The sequence below is a fragment of the Onychomys torridus genome, chromosome 4 (genome assembly GCF_903995425.1).
Source record: "Onychomys torridus chromosome 4, mOncTor1.1, whole genome shotgun sequence".
NCBI classification, from domain to species: Eukaryota; Metazoa; Chordata; class Mammalia; order Rodentia; family Cricetidae; genus Onychomys; species Onychomys torridus.
The window spans coordinates 88264255-88290428 of record NC_050446.1 but is presented as its reverse complement, the minus strand read 5'-3'; the positions used below and the strand labels follow the sequence as shown (position 1 = coordinate 88290428).

Below are 26174 nucleotides of genomic sequence, written 5' to 3'. Positions count from 1 at the left end.
ATTTAATTTACAGAAATTTAGTTATCAAAATTGCTTTTGTAAGCTATCATATAAATGTTTATTATATCCAATGCAGGACATATTTCCAGGAACAGGGGGACATGTCGAGTAAGAAATTGAAGTTAGTAGTATACGTGGCTATTAGTAACATGGTTTTTACTCTTAATGTTCTCAAAACTTCTTGGTATACTTTTGACACTTGGTATTCACTTTGACGTCTTTCCACTTCTGGTTCTGGGAATGTTTCTCCTTATTTCTGTTTTGCTTAACGCTGCCCTTAACCTTCAAGATGTCTTCTCGTTACCCTGTTGAAGACCTTCTCAGACCTTCACTCTTGCTTACTGTCCATCAAGAGCACCAGTCACCCTTGCTTCTTGCCAGCTAATTCATCTTGTGAATTTGCTGAGCTCCTTTATGGAGCTGGTGGAGCTTGAGAATTTGTAAATTAATGAAGTCATCTAATGAACAAGTCTTGTGTTTGGTAAGCTAGAAACCTGTCAGTGATGTACTAATTACAGTACTTTGGTATTTCTTCAATTTTCATTTCTAGAATCCTCAAGATGGATTCAGCCGATTGAAACGATGGATTATGATTGGTGATCACCACCAGTTACCTCCAGTCATTAAGAACATGGCCTTTCAGAAGTATTCAAATATGGAGCAATCTCTTTTCACTCGCTTTGTCCGGGTTGGGGTTCCTACTGTGGACCTCGATGCTCAAGGGAGAGCCAGGGCAAGGTGAAGATTCACTTCTAGTTAAGGATATAGGTTCCCTGAAACACCTTTTACATAAAGTTTAGCCTCCTCTAAGATCTAGGAACCTGCCCCGTACAAATCTGAAACCATGTTTATTGCCTCATATAAGAGTATATAAGGTATGTGTTGGCCAAATGAGTTGTTTTGTTCATTTAATTGATACTAAGGACAGAAAGGCTTCATTCCATCCTGTCTCCAAATGCATGGCCTTACCGTGATTATCAAATCTAAAGCAAAAGTAAACAAGAGTAAAACACTGCTTCTTACCTTCATAAGGAGTGCCAGCCACCTCACAGGTCCTCCCTGTGTCCCCACATCCAGGCCTTCCAGGCTTTGTAGTTTATGACACAGCAACGGTGTTTGCACAGGAGCACAGGAGAGCGGTCATTTTTGTAACACCTTCATTCCCTTGACTCCTGCTTACTTGGAACAAGTAGCCTAAAGTTGCCAAAATATTGTTCCTAAAAGATGAGCAAACGTGGCAACTAAAAATTGTGGTTCCTTAAAATGTCCTTTGTGTCCTGGAGGGTCCCACCTTGCTGATCTTTGGTGTTTGGGGCTCTGTCTTGGGACAGCTTGTGTAACCTCTACAACTGGCGCTACAAGAACCTAGGCAACTTGCCCCATGTGCAGCTTCTGCCGGAGTTCAGCACAGCCAACGCTGGCCTGCTCTATGACTTCCAGCTCATCAACGTGCAGGACTTCCAGGGAGTGGGAGAATCGGAACCTAACCCCTACTTCTATCAGGTAACAAACACAGCGTGGCACTGGGTTTATCTTGCCCTTGCCTGGCTCGGGTCCTGTGGGGTTCAGCAGTACTGCAGCATGTGTCCAGCTACTGAGAAAAGAAAGCTTGCAGCCTCACCTCACCACACAAAGGCAGTCAGTTTCCGATGGATCACTGATATACCAAGAACTGAAAACTCAGTAGAAAATACTAAATATTGACAAGTATATAGTGATGTCTTAAGAAAGGGCCTCCTTGTTAACAAATCAAAAATCTTAATAATTGATTTGAGAAAAAGAATAAATATGTAAATTAAAACAATATATTGAAAATTCTGACTAAAATTTGTATAGAGAACTCAGTTGCTTTAAAAAAAAAATACTCTGGGAACTGGAGAGATGGCTTAGCAGTTAGGAGAACTTGCTGATCTTGGAGAGGACCAAGTTTTGCTTCCCAGCATCCATAGGGCAGGTTAACAGTGGTCCATAACTCCAGTTCCAGGGGTTAGGTGCCTTCTTCTGGCATGTATGGGTAGATGCACACAGAGAGAGAGAGAGAGAGAGAGAGAGAGAGAGAGAGAGAGAATGCATGCAAGCAAAATACATACATAAAATAAAAATAAGCCTTTAAAAATAAATTAAAAATATTACACTAGCAGAAAATGCAATGAAGAGAAACACTTTACCTAGAAATAAATGAGTAAATACCTAACAGTAATAAATCACTAAGTCAGACAGTACTTGATTTTGAAATTCTAGTAGGAAAATAATGTGGTGCATAAATTGTTATATGTATTAAAAATACTGTTCTTGCTCTAGGTAATTCTTAACAAGAAGTTGGATGAGTTTATAAAGACTTAATATACTGAAATTTTTTCACTACAAATTAGTTTGGAAATAAATAATTTAAACAGTTATCAGATTAGATTTTTCCTTTTCTACACATAAGAAATACTAAAGTCACTCTCTCATATACTTAAAGCTTAGGAATAAATGTGACCTTTAAATGATAACACATTTAGAGCCATATTCAAAATAGAAACATGTTTCCTGATATCTATCTACCTTTGAAGGAGTTCAGGAGCTGATTGGTGTAGATGTAACTATCTTGTTAAATAAGAAACACAGAACCAATTGCAGAGTTAAAAGCCACGAGATCAGAGCAAGAGCGGAAAACCTTACCTTCACTGCTTCTGCTGTCCTTCCTCTCCGCAAGAAACCTACTGCTGTGTGTCCTGTCTATTTATAGACTTTCTGTTCTGTTTTCTCATTGGTTGTAAACCCAGCCACATGACCTCCTCGTCACTGCCTGTTTGTACAGACCTCCAGGTCTTCTATGGTTGGTATTGAGATTAAAAGCGTGTGTCTGTCATGCTGGCTGTGTCCTTGAACACACAGAGATCTGCCTAGCTCTGCCTCCCAAGTGCTGGGATTAAAGGCGTGCACCACTACCACCCAGTTTCTGCTCTGGCTTGCTCTGACCTCAAGGCAACTTTATTAACATACAAATAAAATCACATTTCAATACAAATAAAATATCACTATATTTCCCCTTTTCTATTTTAATAAAAAGAAAAAAAGGAAAAAAGTTATAACTAATATAAGAAAAACTATATACAAAAGTACAATAACTATATATACCATATATACAAACAATAAATACCTAAACAATGTCTAGTTCATTTGCATTTGACAAATTCAGAGAAAATAATTCCATTATCTATCCTATTTTGGTAAGTCCAAAATGTACCTGATTCACTTTCTATCCTAACTTAATATTACTAACGGGACTGTCTTATAACGTCTTTCAAATTCATACACTTATAGCTCTTAGTTTTTCTGAAATCCTTAACAAAGATAATTGTAACCATAACTAACTGATCTTCAACTCCCTCAGAGACCCAAGAAGGAAATAATACTACCTAATAAAAAATAAAAACAGGAAGTGCATGCAAGCAGCTTCCAAAAAAAAAATGTGAGTTGACAGAAACAGCCAGCTGCCTAGACAGTCATCTAAGGTTTCTCTGAAGTGTTGGGGCATCATCTTCAGCCTATAGGCTTAGCGTATCTGACAGACTCATTTGTGAACTAGGATGTATACAAGGCTGACCATAGCCTTGAGGCAGCGTATTAGGATACAGTGTCTGGGCTTTCAGGTTCGATTCCCCGCTCCCGTTTCCCTTTAAAAAGAGGAAGGACAGCAGAAGCAGTGAAGGGTAAGGTTTTCCGCTCTTGCTCTGATTCATGGCTTTTAACTCTGCAATTGGTTCTGTGTTTCTTATTTAACAAGACAGTTACATCTACAGATTGGTGTCTCCTAATAGCTTTATTGCAAAGTGGTTCCAAGTCCTTGCCTGAGCTACCAATTGGTATCGGTCTAAAACGTTATCCAAGGTACTCATCTGTTTCCTTACTTGTTAATTCTGTCTCTGTGTGAGTTTTCAGTGTATCAAGAAATAAGGGTATTCTCAAATGATGATTGCCATTAGTTAAATGTATTTCTGAAGTATTAAAAACTTTATCCCCCCCCAAATATGATCGATGAGCATATAAACAATACATTTTTTAAAAATTAGCATCTGAGAGAATAAGTGGAAAAATGAATAAAAGTCCCTAAGTTGAAGCAGCCTTGACTTATGTGGCCCAGCTTCTAAAATGTTCATCAAATATACTTGTTTTTCTGTTGAGCTTCATATCTGATCCAAACAGAGCACTGAACCAAGTGGTCTTCACTGTTCGAATAAATAAAGAATTGGCTTCTATTTACTGAGAGCTCAGGGTACTAATCTAGCCAAAAATACCTGAATCAAAACTGGATTTTATTCAGCCTTAGAATTTATTACATAAGGTCATTTCCTTGGACCCTGGTTTGTTCTTTTATCTACATTGGAGCTGATCCTTAGATAAATGTGTTTTGCTACCAGTATAGAAAATGGAGATTTACAGAGTCATGTGGCTTCTTTTGTCTCCTGTCTTCCAAAGAACTAGAGAATTTAAATGAAAGAGATAATTGAGACTGTCTGTCACCAGGAACCTGGATATAAATGGTGTCTCTGAAGTTCATCCAGTAATTTTCCTCTTGCCTTTGCCTGGAATCTAGCTTTTATCTCATCTTTGTGTTTGCTTTCCATGATGTGCTTGTGTTCTTGTTTCACTTTCTCATCTGACACTTGAACGTGGTCTCTGCTGAACTGGATGAAATAGCTCTGGGTCAGATTTCTCACTCAGAGGTACAGTAAAGCCCTTGCTTTTGAGCTCCATATCACCCATCTTTAACCAGAATTTCCAACTGAAGCCAGACTGCCAGGTGAGAGCGCATGTTCTCACCTAGATGAGTCCAGTTCAGGTGGCAAGACAGTGGAAACAAACTCACAGGAAACATCAGCAAGTGGGAGGGGCTAGGAAAGTGCTGTGCACAGAGCAGTCAGTTGTAATACTGCCACATGTACATCCAGTTAGACCAGACATTGTATGGGCTCATTGGCTAATTTCCCCCTTTATGCTAATATTTGTTTTTACAACTGCACTTATATGAGTACGTTGAACATACTATATATCGTGATTATTGTGGCATCAGGAATACTAACCTATATGTCCTGTGTTACAAATAAATTACAGACATCGGGGTTTTACCAATATTAACCTAGAATTAGGCTACCCTTCAACTTCTCAAAAATATTTACTTATCTATCTAGGTTATTAACTTTTCGCTTAAGATATGCTCAAAATAAGTAGGTGATCAATAAGGTAAGCCTCTTTTGAAGCTCTTAAAAAGTAGAAACAAAGGAATTAATGTACAATGTGATGACTGTGCTTGCATTACAGAACCTTGGAGAAGCAGAGTATGTAGTAGCACTCTTCATGTACATGTGCTTGCTTGGTTACCCTGCAGACAAGATCAGTATTCTAACAACATACAATGGACAAAAGCACCTGATTCGGGACATCATCAATAGACGATGTGGAAATAATCCATTGATTGGAAGGCCAAACAAGGTAGTTTTATGAATGTAATATGTTTTCACACTCATCTTTTTGGCAAGCTTTGAATTTATTATAAGTTGTTTATATTACTCCACTTTGTCTCACAGACAAGTTTTCTAGAAGGTCAGGATGGCAACAGAATTTCCATGTATAATGTCTACACATGAGAAGACTTGCTTCAAAATGTCAATTTTAATAAAAGTCATTTTAAATAAGACAGGCTAGTATAAAATGGACAAGTGAACAGGACATATTTCATACAAGACCTCCAAATAGCCACTAAAGCATCCCTGCCCATAATTAGTTGTCCTTACCATCATTAACTGTCAGGAAGATATAAATGAAAACATGGTAAGGGAGCAGAGAATGCAGTTCAGTCTGTAGAGTGCTTGCATAGCATTCATGAAGCCCTGGCTTCCATCCTCAGCATCACGTAAACTCAGCACTGTGTGTGGTACATGACTGTAATCCCAACTGTTGAGGTAGAGGCAAGAGGATCAGAACTTCAAGGCCATCCCCAGTTATATATCAGATTTGTAGCTTGGGCTGCATGAGTCTGAATAAAATTAAATTAAATTTTTAAAAATACAATATGGTACTTGTACACATCAACAGAATGGTTGAAACTATAGAAGCTGATAGTGTGAGGCGATGGATGGAGCAGCTGGAACTTGGGGACTAGGACATTGTTGATGAGTGTATAAATTGATTCAGAAACTTTGGAAAGTACTTTGACAGTTTAACGAATTAAGGATACACTTAGCATAGCTCTGCAGTTCCCTTTCTGCAATGAAAACATGTCCACAAAGAAAAAAATTGAATATCCAGTGTAGCTTTATTCTAAATATCCCCAGAGTTAAAGCAACTCTGATGTCCATCAACAAGCACATTCATTAATGGGAGCCTGGCTGCCCAGCAGCAGGACAGAGTGAGCATCTTAGGTACAACACAGAGCAGCTACAGAAGCCTCATGCTACTGACAAACTGGGTGTAAGATTTCATAATTCCGTTCTTGTGCTTATTCAGAGCTGGCAGAAAAAAAAAAAGGGAAGGGGAAGTAGATCAGAGACTGCCTGGAGCTGGGAAGTTGCCTACTTGTTTACAGTGGGGCCCAAGGTGGTGGGCATTATGATGGTGGTGGTGGTGGCTATGTGGGAGAATATGTTGTCAAAACTCATTGTACATAATTTGTACCTCTGTGAAATCCACTCCGAAAGAAGTGTCTTATAGACTTCCTGAAATCAGAAGGAACACGAATGGTGATTCATGTAGGGATTCAGTAAGCTTTGTTGAATTCATAGAGCAGGGATGAAGGCCTAAGAGTTAGAGTTGGTGGCTAGAATCTTGATGAACCCCTCCCTATTCATATGTGTGTTTTCCAACTGCATAAAAATAAAAAATCTGGAGAGGTTTTTTTTTTTCCACTTTGACAAGAATGCCATGAACAAATACTAGGGACACACATTGAATAATAAGTGAGTATACTTAGCTATATTTTTTGAGTATTTGGGATGACGCTTAGAAAGCTGAACATAGCCTGCCTTCTGAAGCTTGGCAGTCTAATGGTGGAAGGCTGTAGATTCCAAGAACAGTTATTTAGCTGTTAGCCATAGTAGACAAGTGCTGCAGACAAGCGTGTGAGTAATGGGAAGACGTGGTCCAGGGTGCCTACCATGCTTTAGAGGCACTCACTGACTTGTTCTTGAAATTCCAAGTGAGAACTGATATGATTAGGTGTCTTCTGAGATAACTTAAAGGTAAGCTGCTCGTTTCTAGCATTTTGTGTAGATAATGCCTTGCTGTACTTTTGAAAAGACGCCATACTCCTCACCTTTTCTTCCTAGGTGACAACTGTGGATAGATTCCAAGGGCAACAGAATGATTACATCCTCCTTTCTCTGGTGCGGACCAGGGCTGTGGGCCATCTGAGGTGCGTGGGTTCAAACTCTAAACTCTTACCCAAGGGTACAGTCTGTTTCAGTGCCGACCTTCAGTGACAAAATAGTTCTAAATTTGCTCAATTAATTGCTATAATTAATCATTATGGCAGCTTGTGGGATTTTCTGTCAGAGTAGCATCAGGCCCCTTATGTAGTTTATCAGTGCTGTTACTGCTGAATGTTGACCTCATAACGACGTAGCAATTGTCCCTTCTTCATCATCCATTTGTATGCAGAGAATTCTTACCATAGGGTCTTAATAGTCTTGGATCTGTTAGGAACAGCATCAGGAACCAAAGAAGCTAAGGTGAAGGGAGCCTCTTCAGGAGCTTTTTTTTTTTTTTTTTCAGTGCATAAGGCTTTTTCTGGTTTTTCTCTCCATACCATCTTTCAGCTTCTGAGAGGATAAAGGAGCCATTTGTTCTCCCAGGATTAAGAATGATCCAAACAAACAATAACCTGTTTTTATCATTTTGTGATGTATTTATGTATTAGAGATTTATGGGAGTAATATCTTCTTATTACAAAGCAGCCATTTGGTTTTATATAAATCTTCATTTCATGTGACTTACTAGCAAAACTCAGGAGAGCTAGAGTTCATTGTCTTAATTTATCGATGAGTATAAAGAGAAAGTTCTCCAAGCTCTTATAAATTGTCATTAAGTCCAGATCTCTTTTAGTCTTAGGTCAGAGTCTATTAGGCTGCTAATCTTTATAGAAGAGTAAGCAAAGACAATGTTTTAAGAAACTGGTACAAAGTGATAGCATTAAAGTTAGCTTTTTTTTTATTATTGAAGTATCGAGCATAGTCTTTTCTGAAAACAGTTTTTTCCCTAACTGACATAACTACTGTCTGAATGGCCATCTTCGTTGACCTAAGACCTCTTAGCTTCAAGTGTGACTATGTAAGTGCTGTGTCCTCTTCTTCTGTGGGTGCCTGTCCAGCCCTTAGATACATGCAGACAAAACACCTATACATGTACAATAAAAATAAACCATTTTTAAAAAATTCAGTAACTTGAATTCCGTAGGGATCTCTGCCTAATTTTCTGAAAACTAAAAATGATTTTGAATGGAGGACTTAAAAAGAAGGTGGTCTTAGTGTTGCCACACATCTCCAGGTTTTCTGATTAAAAACACCTTTATCCATCTGTTATTTGGCAGTGTGCTAGCTTCTGGATACATAGGAATAAGTTTAGCTTTCATGATGTCTACCCTTGAGGAGTTTGGGGACCAGTATGGAACACATTCAAATAACTGGGAAGAGTCTTTTGCTTGAATATGCCCCAAATTTCAATTCCATTCTCATGTGCTGTGGAGATGACACTTATAAAAGCCTCTTAGCCACTACATTACCAAAGACTGCAGTAAACATTCTCACAGAAAGACCTGGACAGTGTGTTCGTGAGTATCAAGAGTAGAGCCTCCTGGGTGTGACAAGGGAACCGAGCACAGCAGTAGAGTGGTTCCTGGACAGCATGGTCTGTGTAGAGTGATTCCTGCTGGAAACCGAGCAGCTGTAGAGTACCTGCGTGTGCAAGGTGAGCTCCTGGTGTCAAGGAACCGAGCACGCAGTAGAGTGGTCCTGCAGCTGTGTTCGTGTGATCAAGAGTAGAACCTCCTGGGGTGAGCACAGGAAACGAGTCACGCAGGAGTGATTCCTGGACAGTGTGTTCGTGTGTATCAAGAGTAGAGCCTCCTGGGTGTGACAAGGAAACCGAGCACAGCAGTAGAGTGATTCCTGGACAGTGTATTTGTGTGTATCAAGAGTAGAGCCTCCCGGGTGTGACAAGGGAACCGAGCACAGCAGTAGAGTGATTCCTGGACAGTGTGTTCGTGTGTATCAAGAGTAGAGCCTCCCGGGTGTGACAAGGAAACCGAGCACAGCAGTGGAGTGATTCCTGGACAGTGTGTTCGTGTGTATCAAGAGTAGAGCCTCCTGGGTGTGACAAGGAAACCGAGCACAGCAGTGGAGTGATTCCTGGACAGTGTGTTCGTGTGTATCAAGAGTAGAGCCTCCTGGGTGTGACAAGGAAACCGAGCACAGCAGTAGAGTGATTCCTGGACAGTGTGTTCGTGTGTATCAAGAGTAGAGCCTCGGGTGTGACAAGGGAACCGAGCACAGCAGTAGAGTGGTTCCTGGACAGTGTGTTCGTGAGTACCAAGAGTAGAGCCTCCTGGGTGTGACAAGGGAACCAAGCACAGCAGTGGAGTGGTTCCTCAAAAGCAGTTTAAGCTGCTTCCTTCCTCCAACACCCCATTTTGTCATAGACAACACCGCTCACATTTTCCTTTCTATTTCTGTGAAAGAACGCCTACTAAGGAGTTCTAGCACTTACCAGTGTTGAGATCTCTGAGTAACTCTACGTTAGGAATGTGAAGAGAAACAAAAAGAATTACTACTCTAAGGTAAAACTGGCAAATTTTCTAGGAAGGAAATTTTTATCTTGATAGAGCCTGGGAATTTGATAGGCAGAAAAGTGAAAGAAGGTGGTTGTCATAGTGATAGTGATGCAGTAATTGGTGACTGTCACCTGACTCCTCTAGGATTCTGGTAGGGCTACTTGGATCTTTTAAACCAGTACATTGGTTCTTGTGTCTCTCATATGTGCATACACACATTAGCAAGATGTTATCAATGAAGCATTTGCTTACTGGGTTTACTGATCACATGCATTGATTTCCTTTATGCCTATTAAGTCCTTAAGGTTTTTATTGCAATAACTTATACTGAGACTATCTAGTGGATTGTGTAAAACAAGGAAAAGGGGGATGCATACACACATTATTAATTTCAAACTATGCTAATTATTTTGTTTCCTAAAGGGATGTCCGTCGCTTGGTGGTAGCCATGTCAAGAGCCAGGCTTGGCCTTTATATCTTCGCGAGAGTATCCCTATTCCAGAATTGTTTTGAGCTGACTCCTGCTTTCAGTCAGCTCACTGCTCGACCGCTGCATTTGCATATCATTCCAACAGAGCCTTTCCCAACCTCCAGAAAGGTAGGCCTTTTGTCACTGTGTAGAGAAGTATGCCCCAAGTGCGACAGCGGGTTCTCTAATAGTTGACCACTTTAGTGAAAATACCCAATCACTGATATGAAATGCTCCTTACACCAGAGAACTGCATTATATAAAAATAATATCTGCTAACACTGAAACTTATTACATATTGGGAGTTAACTCCAGACATTCGTTGTCTCATCTGATCTCAGTAGCACATCTGCTCAGGAGGCTTTCCTATAATCCTAATTGTACGTGTACAGAAGCTGAGGGTAAGAGAAGTTAAATAGTTTGTCAAATATCAGGTAGGTGGAGGAGCCAGAATTTGAAAACAGACAGTCTGACTGAGAATTCATGTTTTGATCACCTCACGACACCCCCTCTCACCATCAGTTGTCACTTACCAGAGTAATCTAGTTAACTTCTTACAAAGCTTGCATTCTGGGGTGGTGGGGCAGGACATCAGGCAGCGTCACCGTCCCCTGTCCCCTTCCCCGTCTCCCACTACTCTTCCTCTGTAGGATGAAGTATATGCAGCTAGTTCATCCCTGCTTACATTCTTGCTCACCAAGGCACAGATCCCTGCTTATACTCTTACTGCTACTTTATTTTCTTAGAGCGTGCTGCAGACTTGGGGTCTTTTGGTTTTCATGTAATGAAATGTACCAGAGGTCCATTAAATTTTAAATAAAATTGTCTTAAATATACTTAGTAGACTTATTTTTCACTTCTCTAAAACAAACAAAAGCTGCTCTGAGAAAATTGGAGGAAAGGGTTCAGGGGTAGTTTGGGGGGGACAGGGAGGTAGCATCACAAAAGCCCCGAATACTGCCCTGATAGCCACCCTGCATTTCTGCACTTGGCTCCTTTATACTCACTATTATGTACTTGCTACTGTAAGGTAGGATCCTTTTTTCCTGGAAAACTTGTTTTTACAGTTACAGATTTCCACATTGATCCCTACAGTAAGCAACAATAAGACTTGGCGTGGCAGGTCTGTGTTAGTGCAGAGTGATCTTTGTGAGAACGGCTTCACGAAAGTGAAGCCTCATCTTACTGTAGACTTGCAGAAGCTAGCATTCGGGCTGCTGCTGCAGGGAAGGGGTCTGCGCTGTGACAGTGTCTCAGTGGAACCTGACAGATACTGCAGACCTTCAAAACAGGGATTTGATTATCACTTCCATGGCTGACAGGCTACATATCGTAATAATAAATGTTCACGTCTTTTACTTCAGAAAAGAAGAGGAAAGTAGTTCTAATATTTTCATTCTGAAATAACTGTAGATTCTCTCTGGATTCTAGGCTGTAATGAAAACTGTTGCTTTTAGACCAGTGGTGCTCAGCCTGTGGGTCATAACCCTTTGGGATCACATATCAGATACCCCGCATATCAAATATTTACATTATGATTCATAATAGTAGCAAAATTACAGTTATGAAGTGGCAATGAAAATGATTTTATGGTTGGGGGTTACCACTACATGAGGAAGTATATTAAAAGGTTGCAGCATTAGGAAGGTTGAGAATCACTGTTTTAGACCTTGTTAATTTATTTCCTCTATTCATGATGTTTTTATCTTAATGATTCTTTGATATTAATTCACATCCTGAAATTCTGGTTTTACTTACTAGCCCAAAGTTGTATTAAAACTTAATGATTCTCAGCTCTGTTGTCTTTCATTTTTCTGAATTTTCATGACGTACTTTTTGGACTCTGACTTTGGAATTTCATGTCCTCCATACCTTCGTAGTATTTATAGATTCAGAAACAGGCTTTTATAGAAATGATAGGTTCTGGGTTTTTTTCACTAGATCCTTCACTCTCTTTTTGCTTCCTTATAGAATGGAGAAAGACCACCTCATGAAATACAGGTAATAAAGAATATGCCCCAGATGGCAAACTTTGTGTACAATATGTACATGCATTTGATACAGACTACCCATCATTATCATCAGGTGAGTTTGCTCAAGGTTGACACTTCATTTCTCTAACTGTGGAGTGAGTCTTAAAACTAATTTGTTATAGAGAGTCTACAGTCAGACATTGTTGTTCGTGTAGCATTCATATTTTAATACCTTTCTATAGATATAAACTGGCATCAAGTAACTTGCTCAAAATGTACTGTTTGATGCATTCTGTATTTATCATGTCTAATTGTCAGCTTAATGTAGATAATGAGCATGGCCATTGTCCCCACTTTTCCCGTGTTACTTTGCACTTCCTGTCCTTCTCTAGGGGTGTGATTTCTGCCAGCATAGACTACGCTCTGCTTTCCAGATATTCACACCAGTGCAAGCAGCCAGTATGCTCTCCTACTTTCTCAGTCTGCTGTTCCTCAGCTTTTTTTAAACCATTCATGTTGTTGTGTACTAGGAATGGTCCCTCCCTTTGACCTGTTGGCAGACATTTTGGTTGTTTCCATTGTGGGATAATACAAAGTAATTGTTGTGAAAGATTGAATTTCTACCTCCAAGGAGAGATGCTGGCTGATCCATTACATGTATGCTTAACTCTTTAGAGTAGCAACCTGCTTTTGAAAGTAGTTTTTCAAATAGAACTTGCTGTTCTGTCCAGGAGCATGTGAGTGTGGTCACTCTACATCCTCACCCACACTTGATTCAGTAAGCCTTTTTATTTTTAGCAGGGACAGTAGGAATATAATGAGCTCAATATGGCTTAAGATTTTTGTGGGGGAGGGGGTTGTTGTCTTTTAGAATTCATTTTCTTCATTTGAGCATCACTTTGTATTGTTATTAGCCCCCTACATATCCTCTTTCAGGATGAATCACATGTATTATTGTAACGAGCTTTCAGAGGTTTCTTTTCTTCCAGCTACAAGTTCCTTATCAAACACATGCCTTTATTTTTTATTTTTCTTTTTAAAGCAGCTTTTAGTGGAGTTTTGAATTTTGATATCTAATACATAAAATTAGCTTATTATAATTCATTCTTGTATGTCCTAAAAATGCATACTTTAGCCCAGTTGACAAAGTGTACCAGTTACAGTTTGGGTTGTGGTGTTTACAGGTAGGATGGATTTTGAGTTCATTTCCGGCAAGGTCCCATGCAGTACTGTGTTTATACGTCCATATGTGGACATTCTGTCATTTTACTGCCATTTCCTCAGTAGACTATTTTATTCTCTTTTGAGCTACTACTTGACCTTGGTCAAAATAATAATAATAAACCCAAAATAATGGAGTGCCTCCCTCAGTGTTCTTTCCGGATTCCACTTGATCCCACTGTTCAGTATATCCGTCCATCCCGTCACCCTGCCACCCGGATTACAGTACCTTAGAATAAGCAGATCTTAAAATTAGACAAAATGAATATTTTAGTTCCATTCTTTTTCAAAAATGACCTATTTTACCTAGACTCATCCAGCCAATTTCTAGCCCTACAAAAGCCCACTGTAATTGAAATAATGTCTCCAGGAGAGAAATTATTCAGGGTGAATTTGGGAAAATTAGTACCTTACCAATTTCAAGTCTGTCTCTTTTATGAACATTATATACCTCCATCTCTTAGCTCTGCCCTGAGTGTCCATTGCTATTGAATGGTACTTTTAAAATGTTTTCAGATTTCTGACTAGCTAAACAAAATCTAGGAGGAAAGAATCTATGGTGTTTGCTCCAGACTGCCAAGGCATTGAGAAAAAGCTAGGCATAGATGGCTGTTCTGCTCTCCCAGGTGAACAAGGTGAAAGCTTGAGCTCTGCCCTTCCTCTCCTCCCCACCATGTCCTGGTCTTAAAAATTGGTTTTCCTCATAGACTCCTTCAGTGAAGGTGAACTTCAAGTTGATGTGACAGTTAATTCTAACCAACCACTGTGCTTCCTTAGAAGCATTATCAAAAATTCCTTTGGTTAAAACTCTCATAACTTTTCATGTTGGTTTTTACTTCTATGTGACACATAAATGGATTCATTACCATTAGCAGAATCAAGGTCATTGTTCAAAAGTGTCAAATTGTCGTATCAAATGGTTAGCAGTGTTTAAAAAACTGTAGCAGAAGCAGTATGTTAAGAAAATGATGTAATGTGAGAGCTTGCTCAGCTTTATAAACTAGTGTTCTTGACACTCACATTCATATGGTATTTTTTTATTAGACTTTCTTACAACTGCCACCTGCAATGGTGGAAGAAGGGGAGGAAGTTCAGAGTCAAGAAACAGAAATGGAAACAGAAGAAGAAACCATGGCTGCTCAAGCTAACCTCATCCCCAGTCCATCTGAAGCCAGCTTGAGTCAAGAGTCCCCAGCCTCTCAGCCTGCGTGCTCCAGTCAGACTGAGGCAGCCTCCAGTGAGATGGAAGATGTCTCTGCCCAGGGTGATACTGCGTCTGCAGCCGAGCCTGTCTCTGCAGCAGCAGAAGCTGCCAGCCCAGGAGATGCTGCTTCTGTCCCTGCAGAAACCAAATAGCCTAACCAAAGCCTTTCCCGGGACATTCCATTTATAGTCTGCACAAAATTACCTTTTGTATTTCACACTTGCTATATGACTTTAATGACACCAACTAATGTTCCATCCTTATTTTTATTAGCCGGTTTCCTTGTTTTGTATATTTTTTATTTGTAAAAACAACTCCAGTTTACATTTGTTCATTCAGAAGAGAAAATAATTTTGATTGCTGAATGTATCTGTGATAATACTTGCATTAAAATAGTTTTCTATGGAATATATAAGGCATACTTGCCCTTTTTCTTTTCAGGTTCTTGTGTAGCTCAGCCTTGAACTTCCTGTACGGCTAAAGACCATGAACTCCTGATCCCCTGCTCCTGCCTCCCTAGTTCCGGGATTGCTTGCATTCTCTTAAACGTTCTTTTATGCCCTGCTGGTTTAAACCCAGGGCCTTGTAGGTGCTAGACAAGCATCCTGCCAGCTAAACCTCAGCCCAACTCATACCTCACAAGTTTAGTAAAGGCCTCTAGAACAAATATGATACTAGAGTTACCCTTTAGCGGCTGTGAGCAGGACCCCAGTTGGGTAGCAGGTTGTTTCTCCACGCACTCTGTCAAGCACTCAAGCCTGTAGCCTTTTCCCCCATTTTCCTTCCTGTAAGGACATAAATAGCCATGAGGTAAAGGTCTTTGTAGTCTATCAAGAACATGCACATATTTTCTTCTCTAAGCCTGAAAATGATTTAAAGTCACCAAGGTATGTGTGGCCCATGGGCAACATGTAGCTAAAGACAGCTATCATGCAGCCCAATCCAAAATCATAAACTGACTTAAAACTTTTCAAGTGTTTTACAATTAAAAAAAAATTATATAGTTCTTTTTAAGATTTACTTATTTTCATTTTGTGTGTATTTGGGTGTTTTGCTTGCATGTATATCTGTGTACCACATGCGTAGAAGTCAGAAGAAGATATCAGATTCCCTGGAACTGGAGTTAAAGATGGTTGTTAGCCTCCATGTGGGTGCTGGGAATTGAACCTCGGTCACCAGTACCCTTAATCCCTGAACCATCTCTCCAGCCCAATTGTGTTGTTCTTAACATGAACTTTGGCACAATGTCAAAAAGTTGGACGTGCCTGATTGTCCAGTGGAGTCTTGTTTATTGGTAGGGCCCACTTTAGCTCTAAGGAATTAGATCCTTAGACACAGGGCAGGTTCTCCACAACACGGTGGCATCAGATGAGGCTAGTGTGACAGAAGCAGGGTTCATCATTCAGCTGAACAGGAATGTTGGCAGGATCCAAGTCTGGGAAGTAAGCATGAGAGAACCAAACTCCTGTGTGCAGTGAGGAAGCCTCCCAGTGCAGCCGCCCTGTGTTCTATGTGAACTTTCCTGGTCAAATGTGGGGAGGCAGATGTCTTAGGACCAAGTTACAGAAGTGTGGTCAGCCAGCCAGCAGCACTGGTGGTATACAGAAATTGATTAGAGATACAAAAGTTTCAGCTGTCTGTTTATTTGTACTTGTATTTCAACCAGGTCCCCTGGTGACTATGCACTTTGTGGCTTGAGAGGCTCTCTGCGCAAATTACTGGGCTGTCCTTGTGAATGAGGCTGTGGTGGTGGAATTAACAATGAATGGGACTACTGTTTTCTGACAAGTGACACCTCTTCTGATAAGGACCCTGGGCATGGTGGCAGGAGTGGAAGGCAGCCTGCATGTGTGCACATGGGACACAGGCATTGACTGCTAGTTCTCTTTTTCTCCATCTTGATCTGCTAGGAGTTGCTGAGGGAACTTTATATGCATCTCCCCCCTAGTGCCTATAAATTTGACCGTATCCAAGGAACCTTTAAAAGAACCACACTGAAATCCCTCTGATCCTGGCAGTGCAAAGAAATGATTGACTCATAAAGAAGCCAAACCCAGAAAGTCAAGTCAATTATATTTTAAGTGACAAGTGTTTGCTCAGCTACCAGGCTATATAGGATCCACACTCTCAGCTTACAGTGTGCTACTGCACCAGAACACTTGTGTAAATGTTGGGTGAGGAGAGGAGATGGATGTGAGGAGAGGATGAAGAGATAGAAATACCTAGCAAAAAACCCTGGCCTATTTTATCAGAGTAAGGCTCAAGCCAGATAGTCGGTTACATAATTCTCTGATGCAAGACTTTGAAAACAGGTGTTGTGGGCATATGTATGGGGAACAGCACTCATGGAATTATTTTCATTTTGAATATACAATAGCAGGCCATGCAGGAAGGAAAGCAGCTTTGCTGTATTATGGTGTTTCCTGGAAAAGATTTTTTTCCCTCCACCTGTTAGTAGATATGAATTAAGATGCCAGCAACCAAAACAAGCCCAAGTCTGGGCGTGAATCAGGGTCTGCGTAGGTAACTGTAGTCGTTTGTTTTTCTGCTGGCTCTTTCTATCACAATAAAAACTAAATTGTGGTGGACACTGGCTAAGTATTTAGTCAAAGAATAAAAGATGGTAGTGACACTGGGGTTTCAATTTTCAACTGTTCATTCACTCTGAAGGCCAATGAGATACAATTGAAACAGAACTGGTAAATTTTTACAGCAATTGGAAGAAAGATTTGTGCTTGCCTCCCCCTCGTCTCTGTCTCTTTAGTAATGGGGAAATGGAATGGAGAGCCTTGGGTGGCTAACTTGAGGGAGGGGTAGAGTTTAAATTCAGAGTCCTAGGGATGTGCCTTGTTTATGTTCTATAAAGAGAACACATGAGTGGTTGCTGCATGAATTCTGAAGTTTCCCATTTAGTTTGGAGTTGTGACAGACAGGTACTAAGCCATGTGGTCAGTGTTCCCCCAGCTCTCTAAACTGTTTCTTGTATTTGAATATGTCGTAGCTTGAAAGTCTATTTTAAAAAGCGGCCGGAAAGGTGTGTGCCCAGAGAGTGAGCATGAAATGAAGCAGTCAATGTAGTGAGGCTTTTTTCCTCACCAAATGCTGAGTTAGGAAAGTTCTTTACAACAGCAAAGAAAAAAGACCTCCACTGATGTAGGCAAATGGCTAGAAAGGTCTAAACATTACCAGGACTTTTAAGTCAGTGTGGTGGTAAAAGATAAGATGTTTTGCTGGATACTGAAACTATATAAATGGCTCGTTTGTGGTCTATAAGAGCAGCTGTTTATGATTAGCGCAAGCATGGGTACTGTCAAACAGACTTGGAACTCATTGAGAACAGACTCAGATTTTAATCTAGTTATTAGGAGTTGGCTTCACCTTATACAAATATAACCTCTCTGAGCCCTGATTTTCTTTATCTACAAAACCATGAAAAAAATTCAGACATTTCTGTTTGTTTTTGTGTACTGAATATGAAAATATCTGGTCACCTACATTCTTGGTAAAGCCACTTGCTCTCCAAGTTCTCCCAAAGCATTGTGACAGTGGGATATTGCCAGTCAAGCTAGCTAAATCCCTTTCCATGGAGCAAAGAACAAAGGATGGATGGTAACGTAGACACATGGAGGCGGTTGACCTTTGGGGCTCAGCAGAGATAAGTCTATTGACTAGATACTAGTGTGTGAGTCCATGGTAACATACAGGATAGACTGTTCTGAATTAAAACTCTAGTGACACAGTGTGACCGGAAGGAAGTCGATAGGTCCTACCCTGCTTCTGATATATAGAGCACTTCTGTTGCAGATAATTGCTGCAGACTCTGAATCTGGTATTGTCCCACCCTAAGAGCAGATTTTTTTGTTCGTTTGCTTTGATTTGTGCCTTCCACATGCCATTTTTTTCTTACCTTGTAGTCATTCAGATAGTATTTTTAGAGATGTTTCTTCAATTAAGAGCATACAAAAGATTTAAAAAAAAAAAATACTGACCATTTTGCACAAGCCAGAAGAGCATTTAAAGATAAGCAGTGTCTTGCTTCCTGGCAAAGTGCTTGGCGGTTGGCCTTGGTAATTATGAAGCAATCATGTTAATAGATGTTTAAGGATAATGGAACTGGAGCTGTGCTGAGCCGAGGCTGGAAATGAAAACATGTGAGACTTTTCTCTTCCTCCACTGGTGCTTGTTAGCATCCCAAAAGGGTTTTAATTAGATGGGATCTAGGAGCTGTGGATGCTCTAGTTTTCCTTCTTCAGAACAAACCCTAGCTTAGTCCTCCAGAACATGCCTCCGACGACACCTTGCTGGTTGCTAGCGGTGTGTCAGCTTTCCTCACTTACCTCTACTACTCGGCTTATGCTTATTTAGATAGCAGGTTACATTTTTGCCCATATATGCAATGATATCTGATCCCACTGTTTCTCAGTATATATTACAGAAAATGCTTCCAGTACAAATACTATGCATAGCATGTTCCATGGTCAAACACACTGGCATCAAAATTCATTATTCTTCTTTTATAGAATCACAATGCATTAGTAGCTAATTACAGGTTCAGAAAAGACCTGCTGTAAAGAATCATATTTAACTTCTTCTAACCTAGCATTAGTCCTTTGGTCTAATCTCAACCTCAAGCTTGAGATTAGACCAAAGGACTTTTGCTTTTGTTTTTTAATAAGCCCCGTTATGTAGCTATTTCCTCAGTCTATGGCTTGGGAACCATTATCTCTACATCAGTAAGAACTTGTACTCTCCCATTAGATAATAAAGCCCAAATACATTTTTCAGTGAGGAAGCTTGAGGTGAAGTGGTTTGTGTACAATGTTATAATCCAGTAATAATAATAATAAAATCTATGTGGCATTACTAGCAACATCTTGAATGTGCAAATTTAATGAGAGTGTACCATGATAGTCCTCCTCGTGAGTCTTTCAAGAGAAGGTTACTGAGCAGTTTGTTTACACTTCAATTTGGAGCTCCAAATTTTTGCACCAACCCTTTATTCCTAATTCCTACCATACAGTAAGAGCTCATGTTTCCAACATACTCCTATTCTTCATTTCTTTTGCCTTAAAATGTTTATATTCAAAAAAGAAAGGAATTACTCAACTAGTAGGAGTTAGCCAGAAGACAATTGGGGGAGTTGAATGTACTGTCTGTCCTTCATAAGGATTTTTAACTCATAGCATGACATGCTGAAGTCTCATGGTTGATAACTGCTTCCGTGATCCTGTCTTCCTCTCAGTCTGACTTTATGCCACACATGTTCCACGCATCCTTTGTCATGCAGTCTAAGCTAAGCTAGTAGAGGTTTCCCTCTGGGAGTTGCCTGTGTGTGTCAGGCAACAATGCAGGATGCAACTCCAGTTTGTAAATAAGAACACCAAGGTCTTCGGTGATTTGTTTAGGACACTACAATGAATTGGCCTGAGAACTAGGCAAATACCCCTCTATGCATACACTTGCTTGAGACAGTTCAACGTAGAAAAGGCAGCACTCAAGCTGTGTACCTAAGTAGGCAAGCCTACGAAAGATTTGCTGTCATGGTTAGCTACCAGAAGAGCCTGGGTAACAGGCCAGAAGGAAATAAGACATCTGTAGAAAAGATGGTCTGATATTAATAGTGTTAATACTAAAGGATGAAAGCCAAATTAATGTTTGTTTTTGTTTGAAAAAGACATGAGAAGCACATAATGGGCAGAAACCCTACTAAGCAGTCCTCTGTGCTTCCAACGTGCTAATTAATTATCTAAAAGTCATGTTCTATTTAAGCAGTGGCAGAGCAGGTTAAAAACAATGTGAGTTCTAGTAAGGAGGCAGACAGCACTTACCTAGATCTATGGTTTAAACTACTCTTGTCCATTTACTGGCTCGGCCACCAATCAACATTCTATCTCGAACTCAGCACCTGTGCGTGCTAGCTGAAGAGAGTATCTGTGGGCCTTAAAGTTCTCAAGAGCCTAAGTCTCTTTGTAAAGCAGTTCACAGCAAGATGCTCATTCTGAGCTACAGAAATAAGTCCTGAGGCTGCTGTTGCCAATCCATCTCCCACCCAGCTTCTTGACTCTCAATTTCAGAGGAGATTGGCTCTTCCTAGATAGTTCCTGGAGGGTAACTGTAGAAGGCACTGGATAAAGACCTCTGTGACCACAATTTCCTGAACAAATGACTTACTCATGTGTAGCTCCATTTAGTTTTCCACATCTCTGTGGCTTAAAATCAAACTGGGTTTAGGAGACCTCTCTGGTCCGACCACTATGAACAGGAATGTGGCATGTGGCATTATACGTGGTGGGTAGACCACATTTGTAGCAAGCAAATATCTGCTGTCTCATCTGCTATCTGAGGTCATGAGCATATTGTATCTTAGCATCTTGTCTCTGTGTCTCCATCCCATCTCCTGATGTCTCAGCTGTGTTCCTGCTGCCCTGTGCTGGATCCCAGCTTCTGACAGCTCCTCTTGCCTATTTTGGAGTATACATATGTTAGCTGTTTTCTGGTTTTGCTGAAACTGGTATTTATGTTTTCATCTTAGGAAAAGCATCAAATACTAACTGTGAGTGATGAAAATAGGTGACTAAAATGAACTTGTTTAAAAAGAATTCAGGGGCTGCAGAGATGGCTTAACAGTTAAGAATGCTTCCAGTTCTTGCAGAAGATAACATGCAGCTCACAACTTCCTGGAACTCCAGCGCCGGGGCATCTAATGCCCTCTTCTGGCCTCCGGGGGCTCCTGCATGCACATGAACTCATATAGGTATGCACACATACATAAAAATAATACATTTAAAAAATATATTTCAAAAGAAAATTCTAGGAATTTCCCTTTACATTTCAATATAATGATTTTCATATGTCACTATGAATATAAGAAAAATGGAACATATGAAACTCCTATATATCATTCCCAGGAATTGAGGCAAAGCATTTATGGGTAACCCTTTAAGATATGCACGTGTGTGTGTGTGTGTGTGTGTGTGTGTGTGTGTGTGTGTGTGTGTCTGCATGTGTGTTATGGTATAGTAGTTTAAGATGTGTTACATTCATTTATTCTGTGGAATATTTGTTTAATAATGCAAAGATGTATTGCATTCTTTTATGTTGCACTTGTTTAACTCTGTAAAGCTATGTTACTTTGCTTGCCTAAAACAGCTGATTGGTTTAATAAAGAGCTAAACAGCCAATAGCTAGGCAGGAGAAAGGATAGGTGGGGCTAGCATGAAGAGAGAACAAATAGGAGGAGAAATCTAGGGAAAAGGAGAGGAGGATGCCAGGGGCCAGCCACCCAGCCACACAACCAGCCATGGAGTAAGAAGGGAAGGACATATAGAATAAAGAAAGGTAAAAATCCCAGAGGCAAAACGTAGAAGAAGAAAAACAGGTTAATTTAAGTTAGAAAAGCTAGCTAGAAACAAGCCAAGCTAAGGCTAAGCATTCATAAATAAGACCCTGTATATCTATTTGGGAGCTGGGTGGCAGGCCACCAAAGAGTAAAAAGAACAACAGAGTGTGTGTGTGTGTGTGTGTGTGTGTGTGTGTGTGTGTGTGTGTGTATGTGTTCATGGGGGTATCTTAGTTAGAGTTTCTATTGCTGTGAAGAGACACCATAACCATGGCTTATAAAGTAAAACATTTCATTGGGGTGGCTCACTTACAGTTTCAGAGATTCAGTCCATCATCACCAAGGCAGGGAGCATGGCAGCTTGCAGGCAGACATAGTGGTAGAGAAGTAGCTGAGAGTCCTATCTATATCTTGCAGGCATCAGGAAGTCAACTGAGGCATTGGATGATATCCTGAGCATAGCAAACCTCAAAGCACATTCCCACAGTGACACACTTCCTCCAGCAAGGCCATTCCCACTCCAACAAAGTCACACCTCCGGACTCCTATGAGATTATGAGGGCCAATTATGTCCAAACCATCACAGAAGGTATTCACGTGTGTGCCTGTAGAGGTTGGTGGTTTGAGTGAGGACAGCCCCATAAGCTTGTATATTTGAATTCTTGGACCCCAGTTTGTGGAACAATTTGAAAAGCTTAGGGATTTGAGGTCCTGTTAGAGAAGGTGTCAGTGGTAGTGAGCTTTGAGGTTCTAAAAGCCCACATTATGCCCAGTAATTTTCCTCTGGCACTTGATTGTTATCCCAACATATAAGTTCTCAGCTACTGTTCCAGTGCCATGCCTTCCTGTCTGCCGCCATGTTCTACCAATGATCACAGACCAACCTGAAACTGTAAGCCCCCAATAAACTCTTCTATAAGTTGCCTTGGTCGTGGCATTTCTTCACAGAGACAGGAAAGTAACTAAGACAAGGAGCCAGAGATTGGTATTTGATATCTTTGTCTACCACCCCCCAGTTTTTTGGGTTTTTGTTTATTTGGTTTGTTTGTTTGTTTGTTTGTTTGTTTGAATCAGAGTCTTTTACTGAACGCGGGAGGGTCCCCAGCTCAACTACATTAACTGACCAACTAGCTCTCAGGCATCCTCCTGTCTCCACCTCCCAGTGCTAGGATTACAGGCACATGCCACCACTCCTGGCTTTTGATACTATGGATCAAATTCAGTTCCTCATGCTTGTGCAGGAAGCATTTGACCAACTGAGCTGTCTCCCCAGCACCCATATGTGGTTTTGTTTTGTTTGGTTTTTTGTTTGTTTGTTTGGTTTGGTTTTGGTTTTTCAAGACAGGGTTTCTCTGTGTAGCCCTGGCTGCCCTGAAACTTGCTCTATAGACCAGCTGACCTTGAACTCACAGAAATCTGCCTGTCTCTGCCTTCTGAATGTTGGGATTAAATGCATGCACCACCACCACCCAGCATGTATTTTTAACAGGCCAACTCCCTTTGGCCCCAAAGTCAACTGTGCACAAGCCAAGTTCAAATGGTTACTTTTGTGTTGTATGGAGTTCCCTTCAAACATCTACTTTTTAAGAAATGTGTTACTCAATTTATAAGTGTCTTGTCATTTTGTTACTCATTTCTGCCTTTATTCCATAACAGAGGGAATGTTCTGAATAATGACAATCCTTTGAAATATGTGATTTTATGTTACTTGAAGATTATGTGTTCCATGGTATTTTTGTGTAGCTGTGTTCAAACCTCTTATGTCTTTTATTATTCATCTGCTTGTTTTCTTGGTAGGACAGAGGTAGTGTGTGTGTGTGCACATGTATGTTTGGGTGTACATGCAAGTGATTAAAAGTCAACATCAGGGTATCTTCCATTACTCTACCTCATGTTCATAAGATTTATTGTGTGTGTGTGTGTGTGTGTGTGTGTGTGTGTGTGTGTGTGTGTGTGTGTGTGTGTGTTGGGGGATGTGATTGTATGACACATGCGTGCAAGTGCCCACATAGGCCAGAAGAGAGTTTCAGAATCCCCAACTGGAGTTACAGGCAGTTGTGAGCTACCTAATGTGGCCAAACTTGAATCTTCTGGAAAAGTAACAAGTGCTCTTAAGCACTGGAACATCTCTTCAGCCCTTCTCTGTCTTCATTTTGGGGACAGGATTTCGTATTGAATCTGGAGTTCACCTATTAGGCCAAACTGGCTGCTAAGCAAGCTGCCAGGATCCTCCTGTCTCAATCTCTAATGCTGGGATTACAGGGATATGCTGCCAACTCCAGCTTTTAAAAAAATCATAGGTTTGGTGTTTGAGGACAGCTCCCACCTTTTTGAAGGGTTTTTAGGAGAAGAGAGAGATAAGAAATATTAGGTAGAAAGAGAGACCTAGATGATGAGAAGAAAGACAGAAACGCAGGATAGCTTCAGGAGAGCCTGGATCAATAAACACCTAACGGTCTCAAAGGTTTATTCAAAAGGCTTTTTATAACATGCCAAGGGGAAAGGCAAGAGACTTTTCCCTTGCAAGATCAAAGCATATTGTACAGCCAAGTGTAGACCCTTCCAAACACCTGGTAAACATGCCTGTGGCCAAATCATCCATTATGTATCCCTGCTGGGTAAAGCAAGCTCAGATTCACTGACCCTGAGTAAGGCTCACTAGGAACCCTCTGTGGGCTCTCACACTTCGGGGCATCTGAACTCAATTCCTCATGCTGCACAAGTGTTTTACTAATTGAGCCATTCCTCTGCCCCCCAAAATATATATTTTTAAACCCCAGTATGTTATAGATTTATTCATCAATTATTTTAGTTCTACCAGACTTTGTGTGAGCATTTTAAAGCTGTTATTGAAAGCACAGAACTATAAAATTATTATATCTTCCTAATGCATAGCCTTCCTTTGCTATTTAGTACCCACTCCTTAATTTAAATAATTCTTGCCTTAAAGCTGTATATTTATAAATCTATACCATATTTGTTTTTCCCTACTCTCTTGGTTACCTTTCTCCTGCCCTTCTATCATGGCTTCTTCTATTGTGCGCAGTATACTGTTGGCTTGGAGTGTGATTTTTCCCCTTCCTAAGCTAATAAATGGTGCATTTCTGGCATAACGCAGAAGACTCCCAAGTGGCCAGGAAAGTGGGGTGTGCCATTCACAGAAAAGCAGCGTGAGCATCAGTGTTTGAGTCCGTTCTTCTCACTCCCCAGATCCCACAGTAATGAGGAGAGTGGATTGTGAGAAACAAGGGAATCCCTCCACTCTTACAGCACAGCAAACAAGTTCCCTCTCTATCCCAGAGGGAGGCATTTCCTTATCCCTCAAGGTTTTCTTCTGCAAATGCAACCCTCTTGAGAAATGCATGTGTGGAGAGCAGCCTTCTGTTACAACACACACACACACACACACACACACACATGGGATGCAAGCACACAAAGGTCCTCTGTGATCATGAGTGCACCTATTTCTCTTCATAATTTTGTCAATTGTTTTGCTATTCCCTATTTTGAGGGTATATTATTACATATATGTACAGATTTTTGAATTATAATTCCTTCTTAATTAGAAAGGCTTTTGTAATCAGGAAATGGTCTCATCTCTTGCAATGTTTCTTGCCTCAAACTGTACTTTGCTAAATGCTACAACCAAGCCAGTTAATTTTTCTTTTGCTTAGATTCTTCCTGGCATAGCTTTCCTCATCTCTTTGGATCATTCTGTGTTCTTATATTTAAGATCTTTCTTCTGCAAGCAGTCCATGTGATCAGACAATGTTTATATTTCAAATAGATTAGGTCAATTAACTGTAAATAATTCACTATATTTAGATGTTTTGAATATTTCAGTGTTCCCTGGTTGTTCTCTTTCCTTGTTCCCATTGTATATATAAAGTAATTTTTCATTTTCTTCATTTCCTTCTCTCACTTCTAACATATTCTAGTTATCCTCAAGATTACTAGAGGCATTCTTGACATACTGTGAAGAATTCACTCCACGCCACTTCCCAGTTAATGCTAAGTCCTTAGAACACTGGTCACATTGGTGGCCCCACCTCCCTTACTATTCATATAAACCTTATCTCTACAAACGGTTTTTGGTAGAAGCCGTCCACTTGCAATTAAAATGTAGCTATTAGTATTGTTTTCTGAGTTACCATCCATTT

The 26174-nt window shown here is 40.4% G+C and overlaps 1 protein-coding gene and 1 long non-coding RNA gene across 2 annotated transcripts in view; one reads left to right on the top strand and one right to left on the bottom strand.

Moving 5' to 3' along the window:
• Positions 1 to 15646, top strand: part of Aqr (aquarius intron-binding spliceosomal factor) — a 79804-nt gene extending 64158 nt beyond the window's left edge. Inside the window, exons 29-35 of the mRNA XM_036183707.1 lie at positions 551 to 738; positions 1332 to 1503; positions 5308 to 5478; positions 7311 to 7396; positions 10232 to 10406; positions 12249 to 12362; positions 14516 to 15646. Coding sequence (XP_036039600.1) covers positions 551 to 738; positions 1332 to 1503; positions 5308 to 5478; positions 7311 to 7396; positions 10232 to 10406; positions 12249 to 12362; positions 14516 to 14827 — 1218 coding nt within the window. The 3' untranslated portion in view covers positions 14828 to 15646. The remainder of the gene's footprint in view (positions 1 to 550; positions 739 to 1331; positions 1504 to 5307; positions 5479 to 7310; positions 7397 to 10231; positions 10407 to 12248; positions 12363 to 14515) is intronic.
• The window catches only part of LOC118581521, a 31767-nt gene extending 16080 nt beyond the window's left edge, over positions 1 to 15687 (bottom strand). Inside the window, exons 1-2 of the long non-coding RNA XR_004944711.1 lie at positions 15360 to 15687; positions 1024 to 1217 (exon numbers count right to left, since the gene is read on the bottom strand). This is a non-coding gene — a long non-coding RNA (uncharacterized LOC118581521). The remainder of the gene's footprint in view (positions 1 to 1023; positions 1218 to 15359) is intronic.
• Positions 15688 to 26174: the final 10487 nt, after the last annotated feature.